The 21,124-nt window shown below is 42.5% G+C and overlaps 6 protein-coding genes across 7 annotated transcripts in view; 3 read left to right on the top strand and 3 right to left on the bottom strand.

The window, feature by feature from the left end:
* The window catches only part of LOC126556192 (uncharacterized), a 30,712-nt gene extending 26,091 nt beyond the window's left edge, over nucleotides 1–4,621 (top strand). Inside the window, exons 4-7 of the mRNA XM_050211416.1 lie at nucleotides 3,465–3,576; nucleotides 3,699–3,883; nucleotides 4,056–4,136; nucleotides 4,527–4,621. Of these exons, the coding sequence (XP_050067373.1) occupies nucleotides 3,465–3,576; nucleotides 3,699–3,883; nucleotides 4,056–4,136; nucleotides 4,527–4,621 (473 nt within the window). The remainder of the gene's footprint in view (nucleotides 1–3,464; nucleotides 3,577–3,698; nucleotides 3,884–4,055; nucleotides 4,137–4,526) is intronic.
* The window catches only part of LOC126556186 (mitochondrial genome maintenance exonuclease 1-like), a 306,337-nt gene that overhangs the window by 195,629 nt on the left and 89,584 nt on the right, over nucleotides 1–21,124 (top strand). The gene's annotated exons all lie outside the window — the stretch shown is intronic.
* LOC126567431 (protein LTV1 homolog) overlaps nucleotides 1–21,124 on the bottom strand; it is a 255,962-nt gene that overhangs the window by 158,868 nt on the left and 75,970 nt on the right. The window lies entirely within an intron of this gene.
* LOC126556296 (B-cell receptor-associated protein 31) lies at nucleotides 11,739–13,075 on the bottom strand. Its single transcript, XM_050211539.1, has 4 exons — nucleotides 12,939–13,075; nucleotides 12,367–12,652; nucleotides 11,991–12,280; nucleotides 11,739–11,918 (listed from the first exon to the last, which is right to left on the bottom strand). Exons 2-4 carry the CDS (start codon nucleotides 12,593–12,595, stop codon nucleotides 11,739–11,741), a joined length of 699 nt encoding a protein of 232 aa, XP_050067496.1. The 5' UTR covers nucleotides 12,596–12,652; nucleotides 12,939–13,075.
* Nucleotides 14,090–14,949, bottom strand: LOC126556349 (ER membrane protein complex subunit 4). The gene is made up of 2 exons (XM_050211608.1): nucleotides 14,816–14,949; nucleotides 14,090–14,678 (listed from the first exon to the last, which is right to left on the bottom strand). The coding sequence occupies exons 1-2, from the start codon at nucleotides 14,869–14,871 to the stop codon at nucleotides 14,216–14,218; spliced, it is 519 nt and encodes a 172-aa protein (XP_050067565.1). The 5' UTR covers nucleotides 14,872–14,949; the 3' UTR covers nucleotides 14,090–14,215.
* Nucleotides 15,174–16,557, top strand: LOC126556128 (general transcription factor IIH subunit 2). The gene is made up of 2 exons (XM_050211347.1): nucleotides 15,174–15,246; nucleotides 15,343–16,557. The coding sequence occupies exons 1-2, from the start codon at nucleotides 15,188–15,190 to the stop codon at nucleotides 16,547–16,549; spliced, it is 1,266 nt and encodes a 421-aa protein (XP_050067304.1). The 5' UTR covers nucleotides 15,174–15,187; the 3' UTR covers nucleotides 16,550–16,557.

The following is a 21,124-nucleotide window of genomic DNA, read 5'->3' as shown; positions in this document are numbered from 1 at the left end:
GCAAGACTCCTTTTGATCCTCCTCTTCTAACCTCACTTACGCATTAAACAATTGAGCCTGAATAAGTCTGCTTCCTTTGTCTTCTTTTTCTTGGCCGAGCTACTCTGTCACCCCGGTCATCCATTTGCTTACTAGACTTGCCCGATACCACGTAGTTGGATAGTCAATCCTCAAAACGTATCTCATGACATACACGCCATACTCATACATACGCGAATTCGCTTTCCGCTAATGTTAAAAAATTGACAGTTTATGGTTTTTTATAAAAAATTTATGAAATTTTCACAATTTGGATAGAATAATAATGCAAAATGGTTCCAAATATTTAATAAACTTAAATTAATGCGAAAATATCCATTACACACATACATGAACCTGAATTCGAACGGATCAATCACCTACATACAAATAGTTTCATATATTTATTGGCTGTCAGATTAAATTGGCTGTCAAATTAAATGCGGAAATTAGCTTTAAAGTACTAGCACTCGGTCCCTATCGATATCGGGGAATATCTGTATTTAACTCGTCTGGTGGCTTTGATCCTTCTCTAACTACGTGGCTGAGCGTGGCTTTAAATCAGACTTTTGGGCTCAGGTTTCTAAGTTCTCAGTAACTCTATGTCTAAGAAGTTTAGAACTGTTTCAAATCGCTGGTGGTGCAATAATCGGTTTGAAGTTTTCTTCGACGAATTCTTCGTAATCTGCAGCTTAACAATTCCTATATTTTGGTATGTTCTAGATTTTTTCACTTAAAGTTTTCCATTATAAATTTTATAATGGAAGTTATAAATAACTTCCATTATACGCCTAAGTTATAAATAACTTAGGCGTGGGTCAGTTATGAGAACAAAACGTTAGCTTTTTTTAATTTAAATAAAAATTGAAGTTAGGATGATTTTAATGTTTTTATCAAATATTAGTACACTTTTTTCTTAAGGGACAATCTTGCCATATTGCGTAATATTGCTACAATTATACCTAGTGGAGCTACCGAAAGTTATTTATTTGTTTATTTATAATTAATTAATTATGACGGTCCGGTGCCGTATTGTCAACACCGCTTGTGTTGAATAAATTTAATAATCATATTGATAAGGCATTTCCTCCTTATTCTCTGCCATATCCCGGGCATGCTCGGTTATGGTTGTGGTGATGGTGATGATGATGATGATGTATTCGTGGATGATGTGCGTTTTGATGGTCCGGTTCTATTGTTGTGGCTATTGTTTTGATGGTGGTTGGTTACATCCGAATTCAGGCTATTGTGGTGTCATGGCCGTTCTATTGTTGACCTTAGTGGTTTGTTCTCGATTGTAACAAACAAATAAACATCGTTAAGACAGCACGAACATTTATTTGTCAGCGTACCGTGTTCTCCTGTGCATTCCAGCAATGACATTCCAAGCTCACTCTAGTCAACGTCCAATCAAAGGATGATCGACAAGCTCTATCCTGCAGCAGTGAAAGCGATTTCACTACTCTCGAGACTGTTCCCGCCAAACACCCCGAACCTGACGCCAACGCTGTCAAACTCGACGTGTCAAAGCTAGACTGGAGTAGAGAACACTGTACTGTGAACAACACCTGCTACCCTTTTACGGCAGTATTGGAATCACCCTCGAGTGTTGTTGCTCAGTCATCGGATCACCCGTGGCACTACAAAAAATACACTTAAGACATAGACAACACAACATTTAACACAAAAGGAATGGGGAAATACGAATAAGGATTGGAAGGATACTTGGGATGTGGAAACATAGGACAAGACCGTTGTCTCTGGCGAATCAATGAATGATCCTCATGTAGGGGAGGTCCTTGGTAGCCAACACTTCTCTAATTTCTGTACCCGGTCGTCTGCCGATATTCTCGACTGCGCTCAACAAGGAGGGTCTTGCGGTATCAAATTCCACGCAGGACCACAGAAGGTGATCCACATCGTGGAATCCGTCACCGCAGCCACACACTTTTGTCTGAGCCAGAGTTATACGCTGTAGATGAGCATTCAATGCAAAATGATTCGACATCAGTCGAGACATCATTCGTATGAATGCCCGGTCTACAGAGAGCCCATCGAACCAAGGCCTAAGGAACACTTGCGGAGAGATCGAGAAGAGAAAACGCCCGAGTTCATCCGCCTCCCACATGCTCTGCCAGCGAGACAGGAAAAGTTGCTGTGGGAAACAAAGGAACTCCTAGGCCGAGATTGGTCGGTCGTAAAAAGCGCCTTCTTGGACGCCTGTTTTGGCCAGTGAGTCTGCCTTCTCATTGTCGGGAATTCCACAATGAAAAGAGTCCCAAATTAGCGAGATCCTATACGCTTTATCGAACCTTGAGCCAAGCAGTTCAATGATTTTGATGGTGAGGAAGTACTGACTCTTAACAGCCTTCGGAGATCTCAGAGCATCAATAGCACTAAGGCTATCAGTAAAGATGAAATACTGGTCCGAAGGTCTCGCTGCTATAATCGATAGTGTGTCAAATATTGCGGCTAGCTCTGCGGTGTAAACACTACATGGCTGTCTCAATTTGAAAAAAGCTTCGGTGGACTCGCTAAAAACACCGAAGCCAGTGCCCTCCTCAGAGGATGATCCATCAGTGTAGTACTGGCTTATTTAGTCTAAATCACCATACTTGTTCATGAAAATGCCCGGAACTACAGGAACTACCGAAAGTGTTAGTTTAAAAATTTGGCATAAAATTGGTCTTATTCTATAGCCAATTGCTGTCTTTTTTCCATAGCCTGCAGTCAAAATCGATTAATGCTTAATGCTTAATCTTGTTTTAGGTTTAGTTTTCATCCCGATTCCACAACACAGTTTCGAAAGCCACATTCTAGCAAAGGTTTTACGATGTGACCAACACTTGTGCCCGAGACGGTTTGATACACAAAGCGTATTCTTCTGCTATTATAAATGTATTTGTACTATATTTTTACTGAAAAAAAAGCCCGAAATGAGATTATTGATACATTATGGTTTTATTTTCCTATGAACTAGCGCTTTGTTTATAAAATAATTTTCCAATGTGAATTTAACAACCCATAAAATGCAAAAAGCATTAAAAGAAACGAATGTCCGCCTCTCGGGTGCAACAAACTAGTGAAACCAGGCATTTGCATTACGCTTCCTTTTGCAGTACTTGCTGCTTGCCCGACCCGCCCATACATATTGAATGTAGTGAGAATTATGCAAATGAATCATTAAAAAATATAAATAACCTACGTCCATCAATGCCACTACCGGGCTACCGGGAAATGGCACATAAACCAGTAGTGGTGACAATGCAAAAGTAGTTTACTTTTTCCCCGAAAAACCGTTTTCCATTTCCGTGACGCCGTTAACGGCCCAATCAGCACAGCACAAAATATTGCTTGAGCGATTTAAAAAAAAAAATTTTATCAAAAATTCATACGAAATAAATACACACAACGGGGAAGTGTTGCTGTCTATCTGCTCTTTACAGTACCAGAAAAAACGTTACTTCTGCACTACGAAAACGATGGCGAAAGTGAAAATATGCTGCTGATCAAATGCAGCGCGTTCATGATATATCCCGAGCCCAATCTGCTACTGATGTAAGTATTGTGAATCGATCTTTTAGCATAGCAAGCCCGGCTGACCACAACATCGGACATTTCATCGGATAATTCTACCTTTTGCATCCTTCTTCTTTCACACCGCGCGCCCAACCACACAGCGTTAGCGGTAATCTGTTCCTGGTCAGCTCGCGCACACTGGTCACCGCCGATGTAAACCACATGTACAATAAGACCGTTTACGGCAAAATCGATAAACATTTGCTCATCTCACCGACCTCGATCAGCTGTGTGCTGACCGTGCCCGATTCCGGTTACATCCGCAAGCGCGAAACCATCTATTACGGTAAGTGTGTAACGAGGGGTTTTCGGGACGGACATGTAACCACAGAACAGCGACGGGACGATACCGTGTCGACCGCTTAAGCCGAGCTTCACCACAATTGGTTGCCATTTTTGACAGAACCGCTCTTCCCCAAAAAACCTCAACCTCTGTCTATTTTCTCCGAAACCAACAGATCCAACACCACTGACAAAATGGAGTCGCTTGCGGATGGACGAACGGGGTCACTTTCAGCTACTTTCCGACGATGGTGCAGGTCAGTAGTGTTCTCCAAGTCCAGGTGATTGGTCCATAAATTTTCGATCCCAATGTCCTTCATTCGAACGACCGGAAATGACAGTTTCCATTTCCAAAATCCCCACCCTGCATGCTGCCAACGCTGCTGGGCCGTGCGATTGATTGCGAAAGCGTGCGGTTTGGGTAGTGTTAAAATTTTGATCCCATATCCTATTTTCCGTCCATCCACAAACACCACAAAACACCCCACGTGGGTGGTCGAATGGGTTGGTTAATTCCATCCGTAGGCGGTGTGCATCGTCTGTGGTGCGGGCGCGTGAATTGTATGCATTTTTCAAAGCACCACCTTCTCGTTTTATCGTACCTTTGCTTTGTATCGGGTTTGGTTTTGCTTCTTTTTCGTTCGCAGGACAATTAAATCCACTTGCCGGTTGGTTGATTAGTTTAATTGTATTTCTACAGCGCGCCGTGCTCTGGCGGCACGATACGGATTCAATCAAATAGGACCGATCGAAACCGGAACCATACGTAGCGTGTTTTGTGTTTCATTTAGATGATTTGTTATTCATTCGATAGATAAAAAAACGCGTTACGAGATACCTAATGGGTAGCAAAACAAAAAAGACACTATCATCGTGAAATTGATCTACATTCATTATACTTTGTTAAGCGTGATGACAATGAATAAATGAATTGAGAAAGAATAGGTAAGTTGGTAAGGTAAAGTTATGTAAAGCATTGGTTATATTAGGTAATGTTATCAGGACTATGAATAAGTTCGGGCAGATTTTTTTCAAAAAGATTTGAATTGAAAGCTTTATTATGAAGAATTGATAACCCTTTTGATTTCCAAAGTATTTTCTACGAGGGCAGACAATAAAGTAAGGTCTCCAATTTTTTTTTCATAGAAAATGACATTTATTTACAAAAAGCGATACACCGTTGGAAAGGTCAAGGTCTTGGCCCTTGCGTATCCAACACCTTGCGTATCCGCACGATGAACTTGTCTATGCCTGCACAATACCACTCTCCGTCCGCTTCGCGCAGCCAGGTGTTGACCTCTTCTGAACCTCCGCGTTACTTTCAAACTTCTTCCCTCCGAGATGTTTTTTCGGGGCGGGGAACATGTGGTAGTCACTTGGGGCCACGTCGGGACTATAGGGAGGGTGATTCACGTTTCATCCCCCGTAACAAACCCTCCCAAAAAATCATCGCCTTCCTCTTCAAAACGGGCCACAACTTTGGTCGCACATTCCACGCGCCGCTTCATGTGGTCTTCGGTCAGCTGTTTCGGCACCCATCGGGCAGAAACTTTGTGATACTGCAAGTTGTTCACAAGGATATGACGGATTGTTTCGCTGCTACACACTCCTCCAAGCTTCTCTTCCAAGTCCCTAATTGTCGCACGGCGGTTTTTGAGCATTTCTGCCTCCACTGCTTGAGCAATCGCATCCGAGACCGACGGTCGGCCACTTCTCTCCTCGTCGTGAACATTAGTGCGCCCGGAATTGAACTCGCGGTTCCACTTACGCACGTTTTTTATGTCCATACACTTTTCCCCGTAAACTTCAACTAGTTGACGATGTATTTCAATAGGTGTCACCTTTTTCGCACTCAAAAAACGTATTACAGAACGCAATTCGCACTTGGACGCTGACGCGAAGGGTACCTCCATCGTTGACGGCTGCTCAGCCAAGACTGAGCGGTCAGGGAAGCCTCACCCAGCAGCAAAGTGATAGTGGGGGAACCAAGGAACACGGCGGTGTTGCCAGATTTCGCCTAGCGCGTGATCCGGCGAAGTTGCAGCGTTGGAGACCTTACTTTATTGTCAGCCCTCGTATAATTGATTGTAACTTTTTCCCATCATTTTGTTAAATTACGGATTCCTCCGAGGAAAACAGAAGGTTCTTTGGCTGATATGCATTCATCGATCCATTTTTTGTCCACTTTTCCAAAATTGGAGAAGTGCTGCTCAGCTAGGCCATGTCGCAGCGATCGGTAAAGATGATAATCAGAAGGCACCTTGTCTGCCACATATGTTCGAGTTTTTCTTCAATATTTGGCTTGGGTGTCGATGATCCCTTGGCTTCCGTTCGTAAGGCATCCAATGTCTGCACCTATCTTGCAGATCATCCCCACAGTTTTTAAACTTTAGCAAATGGCTGGCTGTGTTACCTGAACCGCTTTTACAAGTTCGTCTTGCGGTTCGGTAGCCGATTTGTTTCATGCAGCAGTAATGAAGCAGAACTCTCCGCATGGTAACTACTTTCTTTTACACTTCAGAAAAATGACAGCTGGGGTAAAAGAAAGCCCGAAGATTACACTTTAAAAAGGCAGTGTAGCAAGATTGCACCTAAGTAAAATTTAATAATTTACGGCGCTCGTACTAAATCCGTACGAACATATTAATACTCCTAATATTTAAAGGCTTGTTTGAATGACCATGACCAACGTCACATGCCAGGTGAAGGTGGATGGAAAACTCTCAGGGTCCGTTGCTACCACCAAAGACATGCGTCAGGGAGATGGGCTCGTCGGTCTCCTATTCAACTTGGCGCTAGAGAGGACCATCCGTGACTCGGAGATGCAGACTTCGGGAGCCATCTTCCATAAGTCAACCCAGATATAGACATCATTGGTCTTCGGCTCTCCCAGGTAGCAGAGGCCTACCAAAGAATCGAGCAGGCGGCAGAAAACCTCGGGTTGCAGATTAACGACATCAGTGGCCCTGCTAAGAAATCCGGAACTACGTGGGGGTGATGTAAGGATAGGTGACCGCAACGGCCAGCCGGTCATTCTACAGCCTGAGGAAGCAACTCACCTAAAAAAACCTATCGCAACGGTCGAAGCTGGGACTGTTTCGTACCGTTCAGTATGATCCAATTATCGAGGTATTTCCTTGCTCTGTTCCCCATCTAAAGTCTTGGAAGCTATGGTTCACTCCTCCATTCTTCCTGCTATTATCCCCCATCTATCCCCTCATCAACATGGCTTCATTCCCAAACGCACTACTTCATCCAACGTTATGTGTCTTGTTTCTGCTGCTTTTGTGAATATGGTGTCCGGTTGTCAAAATGATGTCATATACACGGATTTTAGAGCGGCCTTCGATAGCATACCGCTTGATCTTCTGATGTCCAAACTTGCAAAGCTTGGTGTCGGAGGTCAGCTGCTGGTTTGGTTTGGCTCATATCTTCAAGGCAGATCGTATAAAGTTAAAGTGTTGTCCTTTTTTTTCGACTCCTTTGAAGGTCCTTCTGGGGTTCCTCAAGGGAGTGTCATTAGCCCACTCCTATTTTTGTTATTTGTTAATGATTGTGTGTATACCCTCCCCCATGATGGTCATCTCCGTTATGCGGACGACCTAAAAATTTTCCTTCCTGTGAGTTCGTCTGCTGATTGTTGTCTCCTTCAAGATGCCCTTAATACCTTCTCCGTGTGGTGTCTTCTCAATGGTCTTAATCTGTGTCCTGATAAATGTTGTGTTATTTTGTTTGGGAGATCTTCTAAGATCCATCACAACTACACCCTTCATGACACCGCCATAGGTCGAGTAACTTCCGTGAAAGACTTGGGAGTGTGGCTGGACCCTCTCTTTTAACGTACATGTTGACCGTTAGACTGTTGACATGTTGATTGTTAGACTGTCCTCAGAACTTAGAGACCCCTTATGCCTGAAGGCTTTGTTTTGTTGCTGGGTCCGATCTACCTTGGACTACGCCGCCGTTGTCTGGTCTCCCCCAGGCTCGACTGCAATGGCCAGGCTGGAGAAGGTGCAGCGAAAATTCACACGAGTAGCTGTTCGTCGCTTCCTTGCAGGTTATCAACTGATCCCTCCATCCTATCCTGTTCACTGTAGGAATCTTGGGCTAAACGGGCAGTGACGGGCTTCTATAGAGAAGCCACTCCCACCTCCGATCATGCTTTATCGCAAGTCTCCTCTCTAATGATCTGGATGTTCCTTCTCTTCTGTCAGCCATCCCCCTTTATGCCCCATCCCGCCGTCTACGCGATAGACCTCCCTTACACATCCCATCCCGCCATACGCGATACGGTTCAAACGAACCTTTTTTAAGAGCGCTATCGGCCTTCAACAACGCGTACCACCTGTTCGACTACAATGTCTCCGTGTCCCATGTTCGTTCTCGTCTACGCGACTCCTCTTCCTTGCAACCTCGTTAGTGTCGTGTGCATTTTTTTTCAATCCCCCTATTGTCCCCCTCACCATCCTTAGTTATTAAGACAATTTTTGTGTAGCCCATGAGGCAGACAAAATATTAATCTAAAATAAATAAAATAAATAAATAAATAAGTATCTTTATAGTCCCAGTACTCACATACGCCTCTGAGACATGGCGGCCCTGTCCAAAACAGACGATTCTAGCCGTATTCGAGAGGAAGATGCTTAGAAGGATCGTTGGCTTCCTATGTGTGGAAGAACAATTTATAAAATTAAAAAAAAAATAATGACATTTTCTCTTATTTGAATATAGAAAAATTTTATCAATATAACCTGATTAAAAATAATAAATAATTGCATTGTAACGAAGTTTTTGTAAAATATATTTTTTATTAAAACGACAATAAGGTCGGTAAGCCGTAATAATATGATATAAATAAAACAAAATGATTAAAAGATAGCTTCATTTTTTATTATTTATAGTTTCCAGAATGCTAAAACTGTAATTGTTGTTCAAAACTTCCTTTGAAAGTGTCCAAAACATCACTTATCTTGGGTCAAAAGTCAGCATCGATTACCGGTAACACCTATAAGAATGCAGTATAACAGTCATACTAGCCTGAGTAAACTTTTCTCCCTACAGCTGGGACTATATAGGACAATGTATCAATGTTTTTTAGGTCTTGTTTCTCTTATCATGTAGAAAGACACTCTCAGGAGTGTTTCTTTTATAGGTAGAAACACAGTATAGAAGTCACTACAATGACGTGCTTTACTTTTTCTATAATGATATCACCATCGTGCAGTGGATTGTACTCGCTTTTGTCTATATTTTCTGCCATCCTCGACTTAGTTGGCCCGTAGTTGGATAGAGTAGGTTCGGATTGAATTTGATGCGCATCGTTTCACCTTAGCATTTGACACCGTTTTCAACTAAAACACCAGGCGGCTCCATTTATCATTTCCTTGTTACGGGTGAACAAAAAATCTTGATTTTTCGTTTATTTTTTGTCTCTTAGACTAAATTCGCTTCGTTCATATATAGTGTATGGGATCGCATATACACAGGGTGGCATCGAAGAAGTGATACAATCATTCGAGTGGGAGCTATCTCGACCAAAGGGAAGTTACCGTTTTTGTTTATCGACAAAAGCGTAAAGATCAACAAGGAGAACTATTTAGAACACGTTCTTCAAACCCATAAGGCTTGGGCCATTCATGAGTGGTGCAAGGAGCATTTTTTTCATGTTTCATCAGTGCATCGGAACGGTATGTTTCGCATTCAGCTTTGAACCCGATAGTCTTCAGCATATGGGGTTACATACTTGGAAAGTTTGGCGACGTTAAACATTTGAATTTGTACATCAAGAGACGGTTGTTTAATGCCGGATGTAGTTGTGCGTGCGACCTGCATAACCTTCTATGGGTCGTTATCAAGTACAAAGGTGAAAGATTTGAAATAAATTAAATAAGATGCTAGTTTAGTACAAATAGATGTTACTTAAATCATTTTTTTTTCATTTTTATTAAAATTTTCATTTAAAAAAAAACAAAGTATTTTACTTCTACGATGCCATTTTGTACTTGGAAAAATTTAAAGTAGATTAAAGAAGATTTAAAAATGATAAAATGAAAAAGATATGGTACGTTATTTAAGAAGCATTGCATAAGAAACAGGTGTCAAGACCATATGAAATCGACAACGATCGAGTGGCAACTAAAAGGAAGCGAGAAGTAGAGAGTAGATCTAGTACGGCAAGAAATTGTTCCGGAATCGGGTTCGCCACTAGGCGGAATCATGTTCGACCCGAATGTCTCCTTGCGTCACTTCCCGAAAAGATCTGAACTTTACGCTGCACTTCGTGCATTTCGAGAACTTCAACAAACTAATTAACTTCCCAGAGGTTTCGTACTACGCCATGATCTTTCCTAGTGCTCTTGGATCAGTAGATTAAAAGGTTCTACGGGAAAACCTTGAACTACTACTATTTCTGGAAGATTGAACATAGATTAGTGGTTCAATCCCTTCAAAAACCATGACCAAAACTTGTTCATCTTCTGCTTGACTTAACGACCTTTTAGGCAACGCTAGCCATCTAATGGCTTACAAGAATTACTAATACTACGTAGTCGAATAGTGAGTCGTCACTACGGAAGAGCGGTCCCGTTGGGATTTGAACCCCGGTGTGAGTCCCCCTGTCGTTTGAAGACTGGAGCCGTTCTCGCATTACCAGTATGATCTTTGGGGTTCTCAACATGGAGGCATATGACTATGGAAGTAAGAATCTGTCAGTCAGGATGGCAAGGATATTGGATTGGCAGATAGATGGCCCTAGATCGTGAGCAATTTAGAAGATTTCTGCAGCAAAATAAAACCACAAGGCGGTTGCTGTGCTCGATAATGAATGGATGAATGCAACCAGCGTTTAAGGCACTTATAAAACATCCATATCCAGACAATTAAGCCATCCTCGAAATGTTTGCGTTAGATGCTCCCGGCAAAATATAATATCCGCAATCGGGCTCACCCGCGATAAGGTGCACTTGAATTGAGGGAGAAGGAAATGTCTACACTCCAAATAAGATATAAGTTGATTGAGTAGTAAAGCAAGATATAAGATTAGATTTTAAGGAATACGGCCTGGCCGTCATTACGAAAAAAAAGGAAACTTACGAATTTTTTTGTGAGGAAATGCTCTGTGCTATAGAAAATCTACTGCACAAGCCCAAAAAATAAATTTGCCGACCAAACTCGTAAATCTTATCTTGACGAACGTTCGACAGATTATGATTATCATGACAAAAGGGCGCACACACTATGTCTATCGCGGTATGTGTGCTTATTATCATCAAGCGATTATGAAATGGTCTACTGAATTGCATGATGCATCAAAATTCTTTCCCCTTGCGCTCCAAACCATGAAACTACCCAACACACCACCTCGTTGTTTCGTTATTAAACATTTATTGTGTCTCGGTGTCTTACATTCAATAGATTGGTTTTAGTTGCAAACAGTTTCCATTTGTGTTGCGGCTCGAAATTCAGTACACTCGTTTTAATATCACCCTGTCTGGTAAAAGACTTCCTTTTCTAAGCTACGTTGGAAAATTTTCACCGTCTAAACTCTCTGTCTCTCTGTGCTGGCCTCGAAGTTCCCTCAGAACACCTTTCCCAAAAAATTGACTTCAAAAAACCATAATTGAATGTAACAAGATATTAAATCGAAGGAAATGCATATGGGTCGTTGCAATGGGAAAGAAAGGTCACTACATTTTTCTAACAAAAACCGTAAATTAGTCGAAAACAGCATAAAGTGTAAGGGAAAAAGCACTTAAATTTAAATGACTCATGAACACGCCATAAATGAAAGAAAATCCTATCAACCGTTATAAAGAAAAAAATGTGACGGAAAACAGTAGAAAATGACCCCGTTCCGTTCCTTAGTCGCTCTTATCTGCACTAGGAATGGTAATTTTCTTTTGCAGTTTGCTGTACTCTTCTGTTAGACGATCGTATTCCCGGTTAAGGCTTTCCGATTGTGATTTCATCGCTTCCTTATCCTTGCGCTCCTTGGCCAGCTCTTGCTCGAGCTCGGTAATCTTCTTCTTTAGCACTTCGGTCTGAAATTTACAACACAATAAAAACTTGTTCCTTCCGGCAACAATAGAGATTTTTGATAAGGGTAAACTTACATTCGAAGCATCACCACCAGCCGGCTTGTCCTTGGCGTCCGTTTTCTTATCGTCATCCTTCTGCTGATTCATCAATGTGCGTGCAGCGCTGGTTGCACTTTGTGCCTGCTTCATCGAGGCTTCTGCCTGTGCCAACAGTACGGCCTGGCCACTGATGAGCGAAACCAAGCGACGGATTACCAGCGACAGGAAGATGGCAAAGCCGGAAATGTAAAAGTTGCGCTGGGCCCGGAACAATCGCATGCTATGTTGCATCTCCACGTTCAGGTGTGTTTCGGTGTGCGTGTGATCTACGGTCGGAAGCAATGATCGGTGTAAAGTATGAGTCATTATAGCAGCACGTTTCCAAATGATGTGTTTTGTTCTTATTTCTTACCATTGGACGAATATTTACGCATCTCACGGATGGCCTCCAGCAGAAAAAGAACCAACACGGCCAGCAACAGATAGAAGTACGTTTGTGCCTGGCGGCTCAACATCGCCAGGAAGCGGGATTTGAAAAATCGATGCCATTGCTGTGGGCTCCGGAGTGGCAGAACGAGCAGCAGCACGACAAATATCTCCACGTACAGAAACGATGCAATAATGCCCCAGACGAGAGTCATTTTTTGGCGATAGTATAAATGCGTTTTATCAAGATTTCAGAATGGGTACGGCACGATCTATAAATATCACAAACGAGAAAGCACTGTTTTTTTCTTTTCTCTTATGTTGCTATTTGCACGACACCAATTGTGTTCCGGTATTGCAAGGGTTCACAGAGACGGGTCACAACTCGGTCACGGTATGGTCAGACTGGCAATGGCATGCACCGAACATACGGATGCGCTTCAAATAGCCGCACGGTAAGCGACACGTACATATGTTGCTGATGAAACTTTGAACCCAAACAACACACGGAGCAAGGGTGACGATGTTGTGGGGCGTCTCAAGTGAGAAGATGCTTACCTGTATTTGGCCGACGAAACAACAGATTGTAGAACACGCTTGACTCACCGTAGTCCAACAGCTGCAAAGTGCTACAGGAGAAAAAAACGTTTTTGCTGCGAAGTTGGCCTTGATTTGTTGTTGGTACGCAGCGGTGCGATGAAACGTCAAACGGAAAATATATTCGAAGAACAGCGGACTAGCCCAATCAGCTTTTTCGAAGATGGAATCATTTGCATTTTATTCCGATGTATTTTAAATGTTTCTACGGCAATGATAAGTTTTTATTAAAAACGGCATTTATCAATATTTTTAATGTACGAAATGCGAATTTGAACAGTCAAAAGTCGAGCGTTTTTGAAAAGTTGTCAGCACTTTTCGAACATGGCTCGACAAGCGTTGGCGTTTGACATTCCTCCTTTTGTTTACGTTTTCCAATAACAAAAGATTCCAGCCCGCTGTGCATTTTTGCTTTCTAGTACCCCAAGGGTTAGTCAATAGCTTGTCCAAAGTGGATTCATTCGGAGTAACAGACATGCTGAAGTTTTTGGTAAGTTTTAACCAGAATTTTGGAATAGAATTTTTCTGTCGTGCACTCATCACATGATCGAAACGCTTGGGGGGATCAAAAACCGTTGCATAATCATCACGCCTCGATCGAATCAACGATGAGAGAGCAGCAGGTGTACCGCTTAAATTGGTTATTTTTAGATCTAAATAGCTCGGTGCCTCTTGATCGCAGAGAAGAGAGGGAAAGTATTCTTTCGCTTTAATGACCATTACTTTTGTTTTTCGGCTTCTTCCCAAAACAGCTGACGTTCGGTGCCGGTGTTTACACCGGAATCTATGTTTCACAAAATTATGAGGTTCGAGAAATACTGGCTTCCGCCTTCCAACACATCTACTGATCATACTAACGTTCTTCCGCTTTTAGGTGCCGAGAGTTGACGAACCAGGGAAGTTGCTGGAAAAGGCGAAAGAATTCGCCGACCAATATAAGAAACCGTAACCTATCAACTCAGAGGGTTGCTGTCATGCGATAAGTGGGATTGTGTACTTCGGTGCATATACTATACTCAGGATGGCTCTAAATTAGTTTCGCTCACCACCACCATTGGTCGGGGACCATTTGTTTTGTTGATACTTGACTACAAATTGATGCAAAGCTTCACTTCATTGTATATGCATTACGTCTTTTTATTGTTACTCCGCTCACCATCCTCTATGTGGTAGTGAAAAATAAATACAAACTGTTCCACCAAAATGCACTCCCGGATGTTGTATTGCTGGTTCCCGGCTCAAAGTAACGAGATGCCTCCGCCGGAATATTCCAACCGTTTCTGCGGTTCGACGAAAGCCAACCAATCGGACGCATGCGTTGGTAGAAGACCCATGCTGTGGCACTTGTACAGAGCCAGTCCAATGTTGACGAGGTTGCCCAGCAAAAATACCAGCTTCTGACCGGTGGCAGAGATACCTTCGATCACTTTGAACGTGGAATGCGTCGACAGCATCATCTTGATCGGTCGGATGAACATCATCACCACCATCATGATGGGGAAGATGCTGATCGAATTTCCCGACATGTACATGATGACGAGGTTCATTGGGAACTGCTTAATCGGTCCGAGCGCAATCTCCCACGATTTCTTCAGGATGAGGTGGCTTTGGTCTGTCTGGTTGACCACCTTGCTGCTGATCACGTCAGCCGACGGATTGTAACCAGGCGGTGCAGCAATATCGGAACCGCTGCTGCGAGGTCTGCAAACAACACACAAAGATAAGAAACATTTAATACCAAACCAGGTATTGAGGACAACATAAATTGCTTAGCCTTCCGCCATGAAACGCGGGGAAGCACCGCCTTTGCTAGTGGCTATTGCTGTAGCTATACGAACTTGGTGTTGAAATCCAGCGCCCATTTAAATTTCTTAGTTGCTACTTTGGTGGCCATTGTTGCTTTGTTCCGATCGACACTAGGTAGTAAAAACTATTGCACAAAATTTAGAATTCTGTATGGCTACGGGGAAAAAACATGCACAGAATGTGTGTGTTGTTTTTTCTTCTAATTTGTAGCTCCGCTCATGACGTTTCTTTGACAAGTGCTGTCAGTCGCGATGAGTTGTTCTATACGTTCTTCACCACCTGGGTACAAAAGCGACAGGATGTAAACAAAATAAAACTGGCGCCGGTGTGCAACGAGAGTTCGGTACGGATTTTCGTTAAATAAGTGTGTAATTCTTGAGTTTAAAGCAGTAAAACACGACACAATGGCCGACGAAGAGGACCCAAAGGAGTACCGCTGGGAGACGGGATACGAAAAAACATGGTAAGAAAATCATCAGACCTCCCCCAAGATGTATCCACTGTGAAATATGCTTCGTGTGCCGGTTAAATTAAAAACATCGCTTACCAAATTTCTTAGGGAAGCCATAAAAGAAGACGACGATGGGCTGATCGAGGGCTCCGTGAGCGACATCATTCAGAAGGCAAAGCGCAAGCGGCAAGCAATGAAACGAGGCTTCAGCAAGCTCGGTATGATGCGTCATCTGTACGTTCTGCTCGATTGTTCCGAAGCCATGACGGTGCCGGATCTAAAGCCAACCCGGTTCATATGCTCGCTGAAGCTACTTGAACTGTTTATAGAGGAGTTTTTCGATCAGAACCCTATCTCTCAGCTTGGCGTTATTGCGATGAAGGCAAAGCGAGCGGAAAAGATCTCGGAATTAGGCGGTAGCTCGAGGAAGCACATTAAAGCGGTTCACGCGCTTAACAGTGGTGTCCAGCTGGTCGGTGAACCATCGCTTCAAAATGGTCTGGAGCTAGCGCTGAAGACGTTGCGCATGATTCCACAGCACGCTAGTAGAGAAATTTTGATCATCATGGGAAGCTTGACCAGTTGCGACCCCAACGATGTGCATTTGACGATTGAAAATCTTAAAACCGAAGGCGTTCGATGTTCCGTACTTTCTCTCTCGGCTGAGATCCGTATCTGCAAGTTCCTGTGCACCGAAACCGGTGGCTTGTTCGGTGCCGTGCTAGACGATGCCCACTACAAGGATCAGCTGCTGCAGCACATCGATCCACCGCAGGCAGGCAATCAGCAGGAATTTTCGCTCATCAAGATGGGCTTCCCACACGGCAAGACAGAATCGGGCAAGGAACCACCGTTGACGATGTGTATGTGCCACATTGATAGTGCCGATGAGCCAGCCAAGCTTACCTCGGGCGGATACCATTGTCCCCAGTGCTACAGCAAGTACTGCGAACTGCCGGTGGAATGTTCAGCGTGTGGGTTGACATTGGCTTCAGCGCCCCATCTTGCGCGCAGCTACCATCATCTGTTTCCGGTACCGCATTTCAACGAACTACCATTGGAGCAGGTGCAGGTACAGGAACCACGGAATCCTCCCGTAACCAATTGTTACGCCTGTCAGAAAACGCTCGCCATAGGCACGGATAAAATGGTGTACGAGTGTGGTGCCTGTCAGCAGGTGTTTTGCATTGATTGCGATATTTTTATACACGAAACGTTACACTCGTGTGTTGGCTGTACTACGATTCCGGCCTCCGCACAAAGTTTACAGGCGCGCAAACCCGTGCCACCACCGCACAGTTTATCCGTCATTTAAGCGAGCGTATGTAATGATATATTGGTGAATAAATGTACTCTGAACCGTTATTCAGATGTTTCCAACCGTAAGCATCAGTATATTGTATTTCATTTCTCATTTACTTCTTGAGTTTGCAACGACTTTGCTATATTAGTTATATTATATCTATTCTTAACAATATTTAAACTAATCTGAAACAATTCTAAACCTAAACCTAAAACAAACATCATTGATAAACAAAACAAACAACAGTGGACTTAAGACCTTTGAACGAGACTCATTAACTACGACCCAGGAAATAACGGAACTAGAAAAGAAAGAATGTATGTATGATAAATGAAGATAATTTGAAAATGAGGAGTGAGTGAGGAATCAAGGACATATTTGAACACGGTATTATCGAGATCAAGCTGAGAGTAATACACATTAGGCTAATTACAGTCAATCCTTTGGGCATGAATCCATGTTTTTGTGGAATAATGGAAGTACAAATAACATTAAGGAGATGCGAGTGGAGAATCGTCTCATACATTTGAGCTATTTCACATAGTATGGATATACCCCGGGGACTGACGACTTATCACTAATAAGCGAGGCAAGTTTCCGACAGGAAGCAAAAGAAGATGTCCACAAAGACAAGAGGAATAGTTTTGTTTAGAAGAATAACGAACGTTGTACAACATTTTTCAATACAGATTCCGCGGGTCTGCACCAGCTTTGCAGGACAGTTTAGGCGAGCCTAGGGCATCGAGGGCTGATTTATCATCGATGATCCCCAAGCAGTAGCTCTAAAGGCCAACCTGGGTTTGGACAGCGTTAGATGATAAGGTTGAAGACAGATCGCCCAGAGGTCGAGAAAATATTAGTGGCATTATCGGCAGTTGAAGAACCAAGGGTAACATAAAGGTAGGAAATGAGGAGGATTTTGTGTACTCTTTGACATAGGACCAGAACGATTTGGGATGAAAATGGAACAGGGATTGAAGTCGAATCATATAAAGGAAATATTTTGCCGGGTTTTAAATGTGGTATGCTGTATTACAATCTTTATCTTTAAGCAATGTCCGAAAAATGGGGTTAAACTGCTTTGCTATAAACTATAAACAAAGTTCACTAATAAGACAATCCTAGTGTTTCATATAAGCTTCCAAACTTGACTAGATTTGCAAAATATCCAAAATGCTTCCAAAGTACGTTGGAACGCTCTTTTTTGCCATGGTTAATTTACTCCAAAGAACTAAGAAAGTGTAGGCTTTAATCTCTTGAAACAGGATGGCAAAGTAAAAAAAAAGGTAAAAGCACACACTATTTAAACATTAAGAAAGTAAACCTGAAATACATGACACTCATCACGGACTCCTGAATCCTTGCACTCCTGCACTCGCAGACAATTTATTCACAACTTAAAAGCACAGTTTCCTTCTGCCATTATTTATCCATCACGCAGCGTCCGGAGATAGTATTCGTCCGAATCATAAAAAAAGAGCTTGTCTTCATTGTCAGCACCATATATTACATTTTTTTTATTTTTGCTGCATACCACTTCACCCTAATTACGCCCGAAAGCACATGCTACAACCGGTTTCGGGAGGTTGATAACAGGGTATCCGAATGATAACCTCCAGCGAGCGATGCGACAGCGCTAGTGTTGATACAGCTTCTTGTTGGTTTTGCTCGAATATTTTGGCGGCATTATGCAAAAGTCCACCTGTAGTGTCCGAGGATCACGTTTTCGTCAGCTGTAGTGAGCGTGTGCTTTTGAGGGGGATTTTTTTTTATATGACCCAGAGGTCAACGGTGGGCATTTTTTGTGGATTTTACATAAAGTCGATGTGTGTACTTTCGTTGATCATTATCATTCGATCATTGTCTCATAGAATTAAGGTATTTTTTTGTAAATCTAATCAGTTAACAATAATTTACAGTATGTCTACCATCGCAAGTCCGGCCATAATCTATATCAGTGCAACTCAGTTACTTCACTGTTTACTAACAGACAGTTTATGGCACCGTTCGAGACGACAGTTGGTATCGTTTATCGGGTTGTTGTAAGATTACCCACGTCAATTCCTACAGACCATCCTATCGAAAACAATTCCTTCAACGCATTTAATAATCGCCTTTATCACTTGCTCGATCGCACGCGGTTTGCGGGTTTTTTTGATATGGAGCGATTACCATTGCCCAATCACCTCAGTCCAATCTACCGTTCGGCATCAATCAAACCGTATACGCCATGATTGGGTGTTTTGGAAATGGCACCCAACCACACCGAAGTGCCGAATCGTCGGCTGGACGAGCTTTTTAGTACTTGTTAATTGTGTGTGTTTTTTTGTTGTTGTCATTAATCGTCCATTCAAATCACCATGACAGCAAGGGATCCTTCAGGGGTTTAATTCCATTTGTTATCAGTGGAATCGTGGCGATAAAATATGCATCCCTCAATATAGACACACCGGACAAGGTACTTTGCCGGTGATTACCGACATTTTTCTTCAATGTGATAATCCATTATCTGTCTGCAGCTAAAACCACTCATTACCGTTCAAGGTATGTAAGGGTGTTGGCGTACTGTCTGGCCGGATTTTCTCGGGTAAATAACGTATCGGTTGAGTCATTTAAATGCATTCTTTTCGAGTTAAATGCACAGAAGATGATTTTATTTGTTGCACACAGCAAAAGAAAGCTTGTGGACAAGAAAACAGTGTGATTAAAGAAAGGAACCAATTTATCATTTTTTTGGTAAGAAATGAGTAATTGTTACATCTCGTCAAGTATCGAAGGGTGTGTGCTTGCCTGAAGGCATGCCAATGTATTGTTCAGTTGCCAGGCTCCCAAAAATGGTTTCAAACCAACCCAGGATCGATGCAACTGCTTCATGCAAAAAGCGCCTTAGTGATTATTGAACATCCCAATAAAAATCACCATAATTGATAATTTAGTTTATATTATACACCTTTAAACTAGATATTTAAAGGTAAAATATGTATAAATTTTATTTAACACATGCGGTGTGAACAATACGGCACTGGACCGTCATAATTAATTATAAATAAATAAATAAATAAATAAATTTAATTTAATTCAATAAATATTTAAAAAAAAATTAAATTTATCTTACTCGCTGTTCGTTGCGTTGAAATCTTTTGATTTGTTCCTTGAAAGGACTCAGCACGCCTGTAAATCCGCCATGCAGAAATGTATTAAAGGTAAAAACACAAACAAAATAGCTTAATCTGCTTGTTCGCTCTATGCACGATAATACAACTATCCATTTAGAATCTCTCTCTCTCTCTCTCCAGACTCAACTCCACGCTCTCCACGTGTGGAACTTATTTTTTCCCCCAACGCATTGTTCACTACTTATCTACTAGAGACCACCACCCACCTCCCGGTCCGGCTCCACACTAGCGAACGTTTTGGTCCAACACTGAGACGGCCGATGCCGTGTACGATCCCCTCCATCGTATGGACCGTCAGGCGAGCTCACCTGCACTCACCTGTGGAATTGCTAGAAAAAAGTGCACATTCTCCGAACAGACGTCGACCGGTGCAGTTGATTGTTTTCTGGAGCTGATCGAACAGTAAAGCCGGATCTTAGACCGATTTCCCATACCGTGTGCAGTTTGATTGTAATTTTACTACAGTAAGTCGTTCTATTGGTCGTATGCAAGTGTTGTTCTCGTGTGTTAAAGTGACGAAAACCACCCGTATGGCCTGTCAAAGTGACACCGTGAAAATGTCGAGCGTAGGAACTACATTGAACTCTCCATACTAGATGTGTGGCCATTTTATTCCATCGGTAAAAGTGTGGCCAAAAAGTGAAAGCTGTTTTAGTGTGGCAACTAAATTTGGTACATTTAAATGATCGTTTGTTTGCAAAAAAAAAAACCCCCAATTCGAAGTTTCACATCGAGTTCGATCTACTGCAGCGTTATTATTCCCTTCCAGCGAAACACTGTTGATGTGCTGCTAAAGTATCGTCTCAGAGTATTAAAGGCAATTTTTGCGCTCTCTTCGACAATCCTGGAATTGTTTAGTATTCTAACCCGCATCGATCGATTTGGTGTTGACAAGGATAAGGTTCCTTCAAAGTCATCAAGTTGTACGCTCGTCGTTGCAGCTCAAGTAGTGCTCTCAACGTGGTGTTCCCCGTCAAGCTTCACGTGGTGATCCACTCACACACACACACACGGTTTACGACAAATACCATCCCATTGACTTTGTGAAGGCTTCGCTACTTATTACAGCGCCCTGCACATCGGAATCACTCCACATTAATCGAGGCAAAGGGTTTTTGGGATAGACTCACCAGTCTCCTAAGTACCCTTTTCAGGCTTCCATGAATCGGTGGTGGTTGTGTGTGTCCACAGTCAATCACCTTTAAAAACGTGACAAACAACCCACCTAAGGCGCCTAAATTGTGCAACCCCGTGTGTCGTGGTGGTGCTGGAGTGTACCGTGCGAGTGAATTTGTCCTGCACGAGCGTTAATATGCGTGAGGAGTTATAACAACAAAATCGCATTAAAAAGCACGTTGATATGTTTGTGACGTTTACAGCAAAATAATGAATTTCATGTAGCAATATTACA

This window comes from Anopheles maculipalpis, chromosome 2RL (assembly GCF_943734695.1).
Source record: "Anopheles maculipalpis chromosome 2RL, idAnoMacuDA_375_x, whole genome shotgun sequence".
Classification (NCBI taxonomy): Eukaryota; Metazoa; Arthropoda; class Insecta; order Diptera; family Culicidae; genus Anopheles; species Anopheles maculipalpis.
This window is presented reverse-complemented; position numbering and strand designations above follow the sequence as displayed.